At 44.0% G+C, this 15,955-nt stretch overlaps 1 protein-coding gene across 3 annotated transcripts in view; it reads right to left on the bottom strand.

Moving 5' to 3' along the window:
* cdkal1 (CDK5 regulatory subunit associated protein 1-like 1) overlaps positions 1-15,955 on the bottom strand; it is a 168,852-nt gene that overhangs the window by 138,734 nt on the left and 14,163 nt on the right. For all 3 annotated transcript variants that reach the window (XM_062565521.1, XM_062565520.1, XM_037454737.2), the window contains exon 4: positions 4,293-4,377. In XM_062565521.1, coding sequence (XP_062421505.1) covers positions 4,293-4,377 — 85 coding nt within the window. The remainder of the gene's footprint in view (positions 1-4,292; positions 4,378-15,955) is intronic.

Raw genomic sequence — 15,955 nt, 5'->3', positions numbered from 1 at the left:
ATTAGCCTTTCATCACATTACATTCATCCCCACTGATGCAGCTTTGTCTCTCACCTTTTTCTGATAAACAAGCTTAAAATAAAGTGGGTCAGACTGGAGCTGTGGAGGTCTTACTTTAAGCAGAGCGCAAAAGTCAGGTCTGACAACTTGTCGATTAGTCCTTTTAACCGGTTCTGTTAGTACGCAGCAGTAGACATGAGCAGCAGTAATATCTGCTGTTCCTTTATAGAGAGAGTCCGACGCCCTTTAAACAGAACCCAGCAAATACCTGATGTCAAAGCCCGTTTTGACGAGTCACTCCCAGTCAAATACAGAATCACATTACACCTTAACGGATTTCACCTAACCAGGGCGAGAGAGAGCCAGCAGCTGGAAACTGGCTGCAAGAAGTCTCTTTGATCTCCAATCACATCAGTTTGTCAGAGAAAACCCCCCAAGTGCTGCGATGGGGTTTATGAAACAAACGAGCGTCTCCTCGACACAAAACACCACATGTAGCGGCGGATGGAGATGCGTTGGGGTCGCGTCGCCCCGGCCTTTGGTTTGGTTCGCGGCTCATCCGCTCGGCTACGCTGCCCCCCCCCCCCCCGTGTGCCCCTTGTGTGTCTGTGCGTAACCCAAAATGTAGGCTGATGCCCTGCGGAACTGACGGATGAAATGCCAATCCCTGGTTTGCACCGAGAGCTGCCCCAGGCAGCGAGCTCCATGGGGGTGTGTGTGTGTGTGTGTGTGTGTGTGTGTTCACGCGTGCAACCATCCACACACCCACCCCGGTGAGCCTGCCGGACTCAGCCAGCATAGACATGAAACAACTGCCCTTAGTGAACAGCTCTAAAAAGGTCACTGCAGATTCAGATGGTTTTATATCGTGGAGTCTCGTCAACGGCAGAAAGGAAACATTTGTGGGCTTAATGTCAGACACCTTTAGTGTGTTGGTTCATATTAAAACAACATGCCGGAAGACCACGGTCAACGTCTCCACTCATTAGAACCACCACAAGAAAAGAAATTAAGACGTCAGTCAAACACACACACACACACACACTTTTGTGATCCATTATGGATGGAGTCGCTCAGGTCTTTGTCATTTGTCACATTTGCAGCGTCAGCTCTCGTCAGACATGAATGAGTTTGGACACAGGTAGAAACAACATTGTGTGTATACATTGGGTTGGATGTCAACTTAAGTGATTTTGTTTGCCAAACAGGACCTTTGCCTCTAGTAAACGGGTGCTCAGAAATCAATTAAAGAAACATGCCCAATGTCTGTAGACATCTTACCAATAAACATATGCAGCCATGGGCTATAAGGCAGATTCACCACCTGTAACCAATATGAAAATATTGCATTTAAATGAGAAAGCTGTTGATTTGGGAACCACGTTTTAAGATCAGTGTTTCTGTGCATCTGATTCAAGGCTTTTAAATGGGACATTTTTATTTGAGATAACAGACAATCATATCAAAGACTCGATGTCTCCTACTTCAGCTCCATCTCTCAGACTAGTCATAGGACACTTTTGGCAGCACGTGGTCATCAATCAATGGCGCTAAATTTGTTAAACAGCTTCTGCCGAGACAACATTGAGCCAACAATAGACGGCCCTGTTGCAGAGAGCCATAATATTTATTCAGCGCCCAGCCTACAGATCTATTATAAATACACAGCACTGGCACGGCATGTACACTTTGGAATTATTCCAAGAGTTCATTCTTTGTGTTGCGTGTCCCTTTTCAATTAACAACATAATGATTTTTTCTTTCCAAGGCTTGGTTCATGAATATCAAAATTATATTGAAATCAATGTAAATATAACATGGGAATTGCCGTATTTTAAAAACAGAAGTACACAACTCTGAGTTGGGTTCTAATTTGTTAAGCATACATTCCCTTATCTCAGAAATGACTGGGGACCAAAACACACACACGGACACACACACAAATACACCCACAGAGCAGCGTAATTACATGCTGTTGAGCAGTTTCTTTAATGTATTCTGCGCTCATTGATTTGAAAGGTCTCTGACATTGAATTACGCTATAGATTTTGGCATTTCAAACAAACGCACATGCACACCCAAATATCCATACTAATTGCCTTTTTAGCATTCCCAAGCTGCTCTATTAGCAGTTTCTGCTACTGAGTGCATTCACACTGAGGGAGTGAGCAGCAGGGCAGAGATGCGATCGCTCTGAAAAACAGATGCATGTCAACTGTTGCTGCCAAACAAATGATCCGGCCAGCTCCGCTCCACAATGCTCGGGGCAACAGTTGGAGGAATGAATGCACTGGACTTAAATATCATCTCCATGATCACAGATTACCGCAAAAAAACAAACTTGAACCTTTTCTTGTTCCCTTTATTAAAACTATACCGATGCAAAAGTCAAGGGTGCAGAAGTCCTGCTTGCATAACGAAACACAGCGTTAGGAGCAACCATAGTTATAGGCAAATAACATTGGATCTAACACCAATCAATACTGCTGGTTGTTTCAATGCAAATGCAGCACCTATGCATATCTGCTACCCTTCTCCCAGGCTCATCCTATACAGCTGTGTGCAGGCACTCTCCCCCCAGCTCCACCTGCCAAACCCTCAACGCACAAAAACACAAACGCTGATCCGACTTCCTCGGCGTGGTTGCCAACAAAGCCCCAGTTCCCCAGTTCCCCAGTTCCCCAGTTCCTCAGTTCCTCAGTTCCCCAGGGCCGTCTGCTCACCCCACCTCTCACAAACCACAACCGTTTTAAACTCAACTACCAGTACGCCAATTGTGTGTGTGTGCTGGTTGCACATAATGCCCCACGAAGAACATTGGTTTTACACACCAGGGCTTGTCTGAGGCTGGAAGTAGTCCGATCCAAAATAAAATATGATCTTTATCGAGGGTAGAGTTTAAAGAGTAAACAAACTTACAATCTTCAAACATAAGGGCCGGAGAGACATATCTAATGTTCATTTAAAATAATTACTGAATACATGTAGACATTTATAGCACCACTAGATCCCTGTGTGTGTGTGTGTGTGTGTGTGTGTGTGTGTGTGTGTGTGGTACCAGGAGGTACAGGCACAACGGCCAGCGTGTGACTGAGCGCGAGGTTGCCTGTGTGCCGCCTCCTACACTCATTTTTCAGTGTCAATCAAATGAAAAACAGCAAAAGAAAAAAAAACTGAAATTGGACATTTGGATTCGCTTGAATCCTTTTTATTTTCCGCCTCCATCATGCAAGCAGCAGTGATGAAAGGAAGAAGAAAACACTTCTCCCATCCCTCTGTGTGTGTGTGTGTGTGTGTGTGTAAAAAGCTCTGGCATCAACTAAGACAAAGATCTGAATTCTGTGCATTCAATTGGAGAAATTATTATTTTTGTCGCCATGACCGAACGAGGGAACGTGAGCACGAGGTGACGGGAAGATTGGGCTGATGTTGGTGATTATTAGCGATGTAGCCAGTCCAGATGTGTTTTAACATGCCGTTTCTCTAATTAAAGACAGGCTCAAGTGGATTACACACGACTAACCAATGTTAATCCAAATCGGAAAAGAAAACCAACGTCTGCAGACAGAAGTGAGGGCTTGAAATGGTATGTGATGATAACACTAAATCTGATCATATCAAAGGCTATTACCAGTTTATTATTAAAACTGGTTGCAATGGCAGCATTCTGATTTCTAGTAGCACAGAGTGACTCAGCTCTGTCTCACTAACAGCAAAGCGCATCACTGCCAGGTGTGGAAGGTAAAGTAATCAAAATGCAAAACAGTTTGTAGCTTAATTTCTCTCTGCTTATGCAAATGCCTCTTTCCCTCGGCCTCCCTCTAGGTGCATGCGTGCCTCACCGGTGAGGAGAGCGCTGTGCAACAGTGAGTAGGTGGAAACTGACATCGAGTAACAAGCTGAATAAATTAAACACACACACATGCAGAAGAGTGTGTGCTGTATAGCAACATTTGAATGAACCGGCAACAGGCATAATCTGTGTTATGAAGACAAATAGAAATAACTGTTGACAGAAAATATTGCAAGATCTATTCGTCTATTCATGTTTCCTTACGACTAGGAGGGGGGGGGGGGGAGGCTTTTTACTTTTTTGGGAAGCCAAACATTTTAAATTCTGACCAGATCCTTTCATCACAGAAACCCTGCGCAGAGCTGTAGGCGACAGGATCCTGCTCACGGTCCTCTTCCCTTGCATAGCCCTTCATTATCTACTCCTAAAATGACCTTAATGAAGACTTTAACGTATAATAGAACAGGGGAGTGTTTGAACATGCAGTGTTGGTCAGTACTTGATGGAGTTTCTGAAGTGGTCCTCAGCAGGGTTCTTCACTGTGCAGCTGTTGAGCACCCAGAGGTCTGCGTCTGACGGGTCATCTACAGAGAGAGAGAGAGCTTCCATTCATATGTACACACCGCACAAGCAGAACTTAATGAAGATAACCAACCAACACATAACATGATGAAGGATTCCTTCAAGAGTAGAACTACCGAGTTGGCACAGATGTTCGGTCACATCCGAATGATCTCTGGTAGATCAGTAATTCTAAACCTCTTCTCTTCAGATCTTTACAAGCCGCTAGCATCTCCACTGACATGGTTAAAATAATATTCCCAAAAAGGTTCATTATTTGAAACCAATATGTGATTCTCCTCAAAGGGCCGACTAGGAAGCCTTTTCCAGAGACTTCAGTGTCTTTGCAATTCCAGTGACCTGCCCTTTTTCTAAAAACCCTCAAACAAGCCATTTCTTAACATCAAAAGAAATGAAAATGTCGATTAAGTGAATGTTTAGTTAACCCACACACACACAGACTCGTGCAGAGCTCCTTGTGACGTTAAGCCGGGCTGCTGCACAAGACGCTGGTGGCAGGCTTCGCATGGCACCACTGGGAGGGCTGTCACACAGGGACGCACATGATCGGGGGGGTGGGGGGGGGGGCAGCACGGCGGCGTGGAGCTGGAAGCCGGCTCCTTCACGCCACACTGAACCAGATATTTCACTTGGAATCCACTAGCCCCGCTGCAGCCAAGCGTACGCACACCCCGCTCACACTGTATGTGCTGCATTAGTTAACTTCACAAACACATCTGTATCCCACACGGCAGGTCCCAGGATGTGGAGGGGGGGGGTCATTAGTCGCACGACGCGCCGTTCCAGGTAAACTCAAACTTAACGGCTCGCTCTCAAGTGACGCACGCCCACTGACACCCTTATGTTTGAAACAAGGCAACCATGGACTCCTAATCCCCATATGCCTCATTTTATGTTTGTGTTTTTATGGTCTTAGTATTTTTATTTTGAATCCAATTCCAAAGGTCCTGCCCCATCTAGCAAATAAAGGTTATTAAGCTTCAGAAGCAGATATAAAGAAGACTCTTGACAGGTCACATCAGATGACAATCTGCTTTTGGCTTTTGGAAAGAAGCTCCGATGACTCAGCATTTAAGTAAACACACGTTTCTTAACATTTGCATATGATTTACATAGAGACAGCCAATGACAGCGCAGGACTTTGGTTATCTTTGAATCTATGTGAGAGGCTGTTGGTACAGCATGTGCACATGAACTGTTGACTAGTCGCATCTGATGTAAAGAGGTCAACAAAAGCAGCCCTGCATTTGTGTGTGTGTGTGTGTGTGTGTGTGTGTGTGTGCAAAATGAGTCTACATAAGCCTGTATCAAACCTGCAAACAGTCTGGAACTCTTTGTGAAGAGAAGGCTGAGAACCTACTGCATCAGTTATTCATTTATTTGACTACATGTTGTGTTTTACTCTGCAATATGAACGAGACACAAGTAGCCACCAAGGCAAACACAATAATAAGATAGTTATTTCTAAATACCTACGAGCGAGGCAAAAAGACAACAGAATAGATTTATTTATGGATAGATTTAGATTCAGAATAAGAGGATTTTATCGGCTGCCCTAATTTCCAATCAGTCAATAAGTTTTTAATTTGGAAGTATGGATTTAATAATATTAAAAACAATAGTAATATTGTAACATAGATAACATGTGTTCATCAGATGTAGCAGAAGTTTTTCCCCACTACTTTTATTCACCTTTTCTCTCTCTTATATGTAAACACACACATTGGGGCAACATTGTAATAATGACACTATTTCACTCAGTCTGCAGCCCACAGATGAAAAGCCTATTTCATATTTCATCCAATATAAAGACATATATTACATTTGACCACAACATATGACCTGTGTTGTGTTGAGCTGCACTTTTGCACATTCTTTGAAAAAATCCCAACTGACCAAAATGACTAAACCTCATCCATGAAGTATTTTGCTGTGTGTCTTTGTGTGTGTGTGTGTGTGTGTGTCTGTATGTGGTTGTGTACTTCCCTTCACCCTACATTCACCCCGCAACCAAATCATAGAAGAGGGAGCGGGACACCTGGGGTCAGTGTAACAATATACACAGGGTCATACATAACAAATTTCAATCACACTACTCCCTATGGAGATGAAGATAAAGGGCTATGGGAGCAGGTGCATTCATCAAATAAGTATGGCTGGAAAGATGGACAAAAGAAAGAGTGGGAGCGAGGATCAGCCGGGCGCTCATGTGTGTAAGAAAGAAAGATGTGGAAAAAGGAACCGGCAGGACGGGCAGTCAATGAAGAGGGCCATCCTGAGAGGAATAAAGAGGGGAAAGTGGCAGTGGAGTGGAGGCAGGTGAGAGGCCGTACCCAAAGGGGTTTAAGGGTGGCTGACAATGTGAGCAAAGACGAGTAGACGGAGATGCTCTCATCTGAAACAAAACACTTGTTATCATTAGAAATATAGCTTTGATTGGCTTGTTTTACTGCCGGATCTGACATTTTATTAATATTTGTTTCAAAATAAGAAAGTATTCTGTTGGGTAGTTAATCAACAAAGAGGTAGGGTTGTCAAGAAAGTAAATTCTGAACAATTAAACCATTCATGTCCCATTTTGATACCTTGAGGGAAAAGAAAAACTAAAATCCAGGTTCTTCCACCTACATCCCTCTGTGTTACCTTGTTATTGAAAGTTCAGCATTGTTCAGGCAGAGAGTTGTTCTTGTTTTTGCACCTCAGCTTTGACCCTTTCATATTGTGTTTCAGTTCATAAAAGTCCATCTTAAAGCGCTGCTCAGCTCAGTGGTACTCAACGACGGCCCAGAAGCCGCTGGAAAAAATGCTAAAATGATTTAAAACGGCACTACATACAACATCTGTATGTTAGTGGTTAGCTGCATTATGAAGCCATAAAGGATTGTGCTAGACACTAATTTGTTGTTTACATTTCACAGTATTTCAGGGAAAATTTCATTTCCATCTTCCCAGGACAACGCTATGAGCCTCGATTCCTGGTAACCATGGTACCTGCAGTACTGTAGGAAAAATTGCACTGATGTTTTTCAGAATTTTGGCATCGACTAAAGTTCTCTCGGGTAATCCCTGCCCACAGCTGTGTGGAGCACCCTATGGAGAAGTGAGAGGAGGCTCAGCTGCAGGGGCAGAAAGCAGATAAACACACAACAACATTACAGACACAATGGGACTGAGGTCATTTCCCTGAACTCCTAGTGTGTTATCCACTAAATGCAGATGTGCCAATTCAGGAATAAAATCAACGGTAAAATCCCCTCTTTACTGTAAAAAGAATAAAGTGATGGGTTTGTGAATTCCTCCTAAAAGCAGTGAACACGGTCTCACAGCATAGATAGAACGAGTGCCTTGATAGACGTCTTGTGCAGCATCACACCACACAGTGTACATCATTTCAAACCCACCTGTCATGGGAATTTAGAGTATAACTGGATTCAGGAGACTTTTATTAGAAGGTTTGAATCCACTAGCTAGCTGGGGCTTCGCTCTATGAAATGTGAATGTTCTCCCATGTATTTATGTTTTATTCTGTGAATATGTCCGTGTATGCACTGCCGGCCGAACCGGTCACCTGACTACTGCCCGGTGAGGTTGTAAATCAGCCTTCTGTACGGGATGCATAACTTTACACACCCACATCCAAGCAGAGAGTGTAAATCAGAACATTTCACCTCGTACTGCAACAGTTTGGCTGCATGCGACACAAAGATGGATCGAGCCCCCATGGTATCAACACCAAACCAACAAACTACACACTGTGTGGAGCAGTAAAATAAGGAATGAATTACACAAAAAAGTAACTCTACTAGAGGCGGTTTAACAATTGCAAAATGTGCTTTCTGTGGGACGGTTCTCTAAAGGAAAAGCAACATTTAGGCCGAGACTCACAGGGTCAAACCAGGACAAAATTCTATTTTTTAAACATGAGGAATAAGTGCGCAACAATGTCATGGGACTAAATATGGTTTTCATAATAGTTTCAAAAGGCAGTATTTCAGTGGAGGTTTCAGTGTGGGGCAGACGGGGTGATTCCAACACGTTGTCATCAGCATGCACATACCTGCTGTTTGTCTCAACACTTCAATTCACCAGCGTTCTTTTACACCCACTTTTCCCTCAGCAGAACACTTTGATATGTTCTCTTTTCCATTTTACCCATTTTCCCCAAACTCTAGATTTCCCCCTCTTGTCTCATTTAACAGTTGCACAATATTTATGCAACTTTCTCGTCTTTCAACATTTTTTCCACAGTCGCTTCCTTTCTGTCCATCAATTTCCCGATGCCTCGGCAATATTAACCTCAGACATTTCTGCTTTCCATCTTAACGTGTCCTCAGTTAACCGACTTCTTATGGAGGGAAATATGTCTCTAGGAAGTGTTTCTGAAGATGAATCCACTTCAAAAACTAATTTATCCATTTGATTTACACATTCAACATTCAAAAGTCTTGCTTGTGATGAATTAACAATTGTTTTAACTATCCACAATAGTTGTTACGAAATTGTATGGACAATTACACACAGTCTTCTGTCTCGTGATTTCTGTACTCAACAAGTACAAAAAGTGTTCTCTAAATAGTGGGTTTATTGACGAAGGCTCACAGTAGCACATTCCTCTGAGTAATGTGCACTGTGAGCTAAATCATTTAAAGACGTTGTGTTGATGTTCCTGCAATCCAAAATGAACCAGCCGTCCTGCTCTCCAGCCCTTGGAGCTCCCGTGGTGATCACTCTGCAAACAGATTTGTTTCTCCCCGTCAGGAGAGTCAGAGGCGCTTCGAGCTCCCACTGATCCGCCATCCTGCTCCGGTATTCAGGGGAGTTCACTGCAGTCAGAGCTGCTATATTTATGTGGACAAGGAGCTCTGGAGACTCTACTTTTTCAAGCTCTTTCATCCAAACTCCTTTAATTCTCCCTCTCCCTCCCATTCCCTCCCTCCCCGTATAGAACTCCACTTTTTCTGCTATTGCCGAGGCTAAAGGATCATATTTTCCTACTTAACAAGTCACCAGACTCTCTTTGACGTCCCCTCGCCGGCGCATGCACTGTGTCCGTTATATCCGTCCCTAGTGGAGAAGGAGTTAAGCTACTCTTAACTGTACAGAGATAACAGGCATGAAGACTGAAAGCTGAAAATCGACAGCGTTGTTTATACCTGCTGTCTTTGCAGTTCAACCTGTTCTCAATCACATTGGGATTAGATTTGGCCCCACTCTAAAGAGTGCATTGCATCATTTTCCCAGATTACTTCAAGAAAAGGTATATGAATATTTTCCAGACCAAAGCAATAGATCCACGCTGCCTCTGATTTCCCTGTGGCCTTCAGCTCAAGTGAATGACATGTCAAGGCAAAGGCAGAGATGTCTGGGATTGTATAAATACGTATTTGTGTGTGCACAGGAGTGTGTGTGTTTGTGTGTGTGAGAGAGGGAGAGAGTGAGAGGAAAGAGGCAGACAGCAAGCCCTAAGGGTCAATATGATGCTCCTGGTGCTTCAAACAGACCACACCATGACCCACTTTCCACCCCATGCCACACACACACCCTTGTGCACAGATACACACACACACACAATTTGCCTTGTTATTTCTGCCTTCTACCCTACATCCATTTCCCCCTCTATCTCAAACACACCCTCTTCCTCCTCCGCGGCCCCTCATCTCTCGTCCTACTCGTACACAGAACCCCAGAGGACATGCTGACCTTGGGATACAGTGCTGCGGTGGTTTATTGGGGTAGGTGTGCCGGGGCAAGGGGTGGCTTTGGGGTGAATGGACACACTTGACTGCGCTAACAAGGCCTGTCTGGCCTTATTGGCTGACTGGACAGCGTGATGCCAGGCTGACGGGCTCGGGGGGGCAGGTGGACCGGAAGGCGCGGGGGGGGCGGTGACCCACTCGCAAGCGTGCGGCACAGTGAAGCCGTAGAAATGCCATGTTCCAGACTATTTAGAAGCAGAACATTTTTGACCTGCTACGAGGCAAAGTTCACTGGATTGTCACTAAAAATTCCATCGACTCACGAAAAAAGCAAAGTCACAAAATCTGTGAAAGTGAAAATTGTACGTAGTAAAACATCAAATTGAAGTATATTGCCATTTATTTAATTTAAATAATGCAAGCAAAATACCTTGATGTGGGAATAGGATGTTGAATACAATAATAATAATAATATTATAGATATATATTTGAATGTTCTTATCTGCACTAAAGTCAAAGTTATTTACTAAACATGCAAAAGTCAATTGTCAGTCGCCATGATTGTTTTAAATATTTTGCAGAGCCCCCCACACTCCATTTTACATTATATTCTATAAAAAATAGGCTTTTTAGTGAGGAACTGATGGATCTGAGTTACGTAATGGCACAGCATCTATTCTAAGGAATAACCTAAAATGTCTATTATGATGAGTCGCACAGAGCACTGATAAAGTGGCACCAATATAACGGCTACACTCTGTCACGCACGCCGTCGTATTCCCGAGCTTGTGAGTGAGAGTGTGTGTGTGTGTGTGTGTGTGTGTGTGTGTGTGTGAGGGTGGGTGTGTGAGGAGTGACAAGTTGGGCATGTTTGATTGGAACAACAAGACAGATTCCCAGCTGACAACATTTCTGTCTAAAAGGTTCTCCCTCCCTGGGGTAGGAGGCCAAGCCTGTGTGTGTGTGTGTGTGTGTGTGTGTGTGTGTGTGTGTGTGTGTGTGTGTGTGTGTGTGTGTGTGTGTGTGTGTGTGTGTGTGTGTGTGTGTGTGTGTGTGTGTGTGTGTGTGTGTGTGTGTGTGTGTGTGTGTGTGTGTGTGTGTGTGCGTGCGTGCGTGTGCTCACTTGTAAAATGTGATTGGCGGTGAAACTCGTAAGTCCTCTAAGGCCCATTCACAATTTGCCACGTCAGTGTGGCAAATGTACACACACACACACACACACACACACACACACACACACACACGCGGTTATCTGCCTAGCGGGGTGAGCAACCACTCAGCCAAGGATGATAATGCAATCAAGTGTCATTAGAGGGACGGCGGCTGACACACACCTACAAGGTTATGGAATTGACAGAATTAGAGCTGAACAATTAGTTGATAAATCGATCGGCTGAAAGACTAATCTGCCACTTGTAAATGAACGTCACAAATTATTATTTTCTTTAATATCTGTCTTATCTTTTGTTTTGCACAGAAGATGGAGGCAAAATAGATTCATATTTTTTTGCTATTTGACAGGTCAGAGATTTAACGACTCTCCCAAAAGCGGAATATGTAGATGAATCGATAGTGAAAAGAAGCACGAGTAAATATTGAATGACAGACGCACACGCGTGTGAACATGGATGTACAAGCGGCTCAAACGCTCCCCCAATCATAGAAGAGCACAACCACATTAGCTATCCTCATGGGCAGTTCATGTTCTGATGCAACGACAGAGCAACACCATGAAGAACTGAAACCTGCTCTACTGCAGCCCTGTGTGTCCCGAGTGCTCCTCCTCCTCCTGCTGCTTGTTCTTTATTATTCCTGGTGGCGTACAGGTAGAGTTGGGCAGGTGATGCTCAGGGGTTGGCAGCATCTTCCACACTTTTCTTTCCTTTTCAAAAGATAACCAGGTTTCTGTTTTCAATGCATTACTACAAATTCATTTACAATATTAACCTGGTCTTTTTTTAATTTACTGCGACCTACGTTTCATTAGCAAAGATGAAGATTGCACAACACCCTGCAATTGGACCTCGCCCATTAAGTCAATGTTTTTCTAATTTAGATTTATGTTTTGGGCTCAAAAAACATTGTCCAAAATGATGCTATGAGTATCACAAAGTAAGAGCTGCTTTTGAGTATTTAAAAGTTGGGCAATGCCTGCATTAGTTGAAAATGAGTGATCACAAAGAGCCACAAGTGACAATAAGGAAAGGGGCTCTATAGATTTTAAGTATTCAAACTTGTCAACTCTGGACTGTCTTTTTGAAAAAAGCTTAGGTTTCCTGGAGTGGGAAAACTTAATACAGATTTAAGCTCAAATTAGAGAGAAAAGAATGCCTCTTCAACATGTCCAGATTAGCGTGGACATCCTTCAAGCTGTCGTCTTTTAAAGTCCTTTCTTTTCTTTCTCCCATAGACACCTTCACCAAACACACCAGAAAGCAGCCCGCTCAGTCTCACCGGGCCTTGACGGCATCTTTCCCACGTATCAGCTTAGTTAAGTGGCAGAAATTCACAGCAACGGTTCTTGTGCTACGAGCATAATCTACCGTCTCTTCTCAGAGGCAGACATGTCAGTGTGTGTGTGTGTGTGTGTGTTCTAAGAGGCAGGGGGGGTATGCTAAGTTAGGCACAGCAGGGGGGCCAGCGTAGCACTCACGGCCAACAGTTTGACAACATCTTAGGAACATCTATTCTGCTGGGATTTCATTCCTGTCCTAAACAACTCAGAGTCCATTACTGCTGCCAGGGAGGAGGATGCACGACAGACCGGGGCACAGGGGGGGGGGACAAGAGGTGGATGGAGGGCTGGCCCGGGGGGGGGCGGGGAACAAATCAAGCTGGAGTTCAGCGAGATGAAGGGGGGGCAGTTGCGGACAATGATGGCACCGGTTAACAAAGTCGTCCTTAATGTCGTACGGATGTGTGTCTGACCTCTCTGCTCAAGCTTTGGCAGCCCCCCCCCCCCATCTCTGGCTGTAATTAGACGTGTTGCTTCCAGATGGGGTCACCCTCATCACATGTTTACAGATTGCCTCATCAGGTCTATATCCCAAATATTGCTAAATCCTCCTACATAGTCTTCTCGGTCACGAAGGTGGAAATCAGACTTCAGTTTAGGATTGTAGGGTAGGTCACCTGACTAAGCGTTGATGTCACACAATTCATTTGTAGGTTTCATTTCCATAAAAGCGGTGGAGGACACGTAATATGACCAAACAAATGTAACACCTACTACTACACAGTAAAGATAAAACCATTACCAAAACACTCACAAGACAAGATGAGAGAAAGAAGGCATTGGGTTCAAGGAAATCAAAGAGGAGGAGCATGAGAGAAAAAGATAAACATGTACACCAACAGACATTAAAATAAAATAAAAACACGGGTGTGCAAAGGAGAGACCTGATGTTCAAGCAGAGGCATCTCCGTGAAAAATGGCCGGCGAGCTCAGCTGAAATTGGAGCAGGAATGATGGATGCTGCGAGACAGGCAGCCCCTTACGTGGATGGGGGGGGTCTGCTAGAACCAGGCGAGATGCTGCAGTCAATCTGTCTCTCTCACATCGGATCACAGACACACAGCTGGTGCACCCCTCGGACTAAAAGTAAGGAAATAAACTACTGAAATGCTAACACAAACGGCCAAAGAACAGAGGCACTTCTGTAATTAAAAGGTTTGGCAATGTGTGAGACGTCAGAGAGGATAATTAAATACACTTTGAGCTATCAAGTTTCAAAGCAATAACTGCTAATGATGATAAGAGGCTTTGTAGGGCACATACGGGTTGTGTGGAGAAAATAAATGTACAACAGGGGAACGTAATGATAAACATCTGGTAGGGGATTCCTAGTGATTTTAAACGTGCATTAAGTGTGATTTATGGCGGCGCACACGGGCAACGGATGGAAACGGGGTCTAAATAGATTTTTTTTGCCATTACACGTCCCACCTTGCATAGAGAGGATGAGTTGAAGCCTCGGGTTCATGCAGTAATTGGGGCCAATCACTGGTCTGCAGCGCTGACGGAAAGCCATTATGATCATCAGTGCGGGCATGGAAAGATATTTCTCACAGCGAGAGAGGATTATTATAGTCAAGGGCACAAAAGTGTGTCTGGGAGAAAGAAGGTCCGAGAAGGTTACTGACTGACAGAGTAATGTACCAGTGATTTCACTTCTGCCACACACCTCAAGAGTGAAAAATGGCACACCGATCACCTTCCAGGTGGGAGGCCGGTGTAGTGGCCTTCTGATTATTAAAACGGGATTGGACCCTCGACCAAGGAAGCCAGTATTTAGTCTGGTTGGGGGGAGAGGAAAGTCGGAACTGCCAAACTAACGATTATTTAGCGCGATGCAGGTTTCTGTGGGCGAGCAGAACAACACAAACGGAGCATTTAGACATGAATTAACACTTTCTCTACTAGTTTTTATCCATACAATTCTTTCAGACAAAATATGGTAGTAGTGTTGTGCACCTTCATTTATGGTCCAACTGAACGTGAAGTATGAGCAGGATTTTGTTTTTAAATAACATCCTATCACAAACTACATGTTCATGGTCACAACGTGGACACACCACAGGGGGGCTGATCCATCATAATCTATATCATAAAATCCATCTACCAACTTCTTTCTCACCCTTGAAAAGTAGGTGTGTGTCTTTATGTGTGTGAGAGGACATATTTCTGTACCTCAAAGCCAACTGTCAAAGTCACGCACACCATGGTAACCACAGTCAGTTCCCCATTTCACAACAGTAACACACTCTGCAAATATTGACACACGATTTCTCTGACATTACAAATGTGATTCTAGTTGCTGTTTGCCCTCGGGACGGCAGTTTATATTCAATGAGGTGAACAAAACGAGAAGAACAGGCTTCAATTTGTGTGTGTACACAAAAGAATGCAGAAGACAGAGGAATGCAAAAGGTTATGTGTGTGAGTTTGTGCGTCTCCTGGAAGAGAGACAACAGAAAAGAAAAAGGTAAAGAAAAGTAGGAGCCACCTGTATGTAAAAGCACACCTGTCCTACAAGAAATGAGCAAATGAAAGCAAACTGTTGGCAGATGGAAGAGGAGCTCGACCAGAGCGGCGGTCTAAAGACTGGTGGTGCGTGTTGTTTTTTGGGCTATGCTTCTCACTGACACAGCATGTACAAAAGGTTCTCACTTTTCACAGGTACAATAGGACGTGCATCTGTCTGCTAGTTCGTCACACACATGGCCCACAAGGGGAAAATGTGACCGTTGGTCTCGGAGCTGTAAGCTTTTTCAAGGGTGTCTCAAACTTACTAGCGTACTCCCAATTAACTTCTGAAATCAAATAATCACGATAATAGGTAAAGAAATGGCTTCATGTGTCTGTTTAAGTGATTTTGTCATTCAGACACAGGTGCCATTCACGTTCAGGTTCCTGAAAGACGTTGATTGAGACTGGAGAGCGTTTACAGAACAAGCTGCGCTCGGGAACACGAGGAGACATGAAGAGAGAGGCCGGGACGATGAGCATCCAGAAGTGCTGCATGTGCTGATCTGATCAAAGTATTTAGCAATAAGTCTGTTGGCCAGTCAGGCTATCCAATGTCTTGTGAACGGCTAATTGCCAAATGTAATGCAGTTTCCCGACTGTGATTAATCAGCTCTGTGAGGTTTGAAAGGACATCTTTGGGAAGCTCAGCCCAGAACAGCTGTATGCCCTAAAAATAGACAAAACATAATGGGCTTTTTGATCAACAGTAGTGGGCTAGGAAGGAATAGCGCTGTGAGGGAAATCTAGCCAAGTTCTCAAAGATACACAGACACAAACACACTCACTTTGTCTACGTGCAAAAGCAGTAAACACTGAGAAAGTCAACTCTGCTTAGAACAGCAGCTAATAACCCGT

This window comes from Pungitius pungitius, chromosome 11, assembly GCF_949316345.1.
Source record: "Pungitius pungitius chromosome 11, fPunPun2.1, whole genome shotgun sequence".
Taxonomy (NCBI): Eukaryota; Metazoa; Chordata; class Actinopteri; order Perciformes; family Gasterosteidae; genus Pungitius; species Pungitius pungitius.
This window is presented reverse-complemented; position numbering and strand designations above follow the sequence as displayed.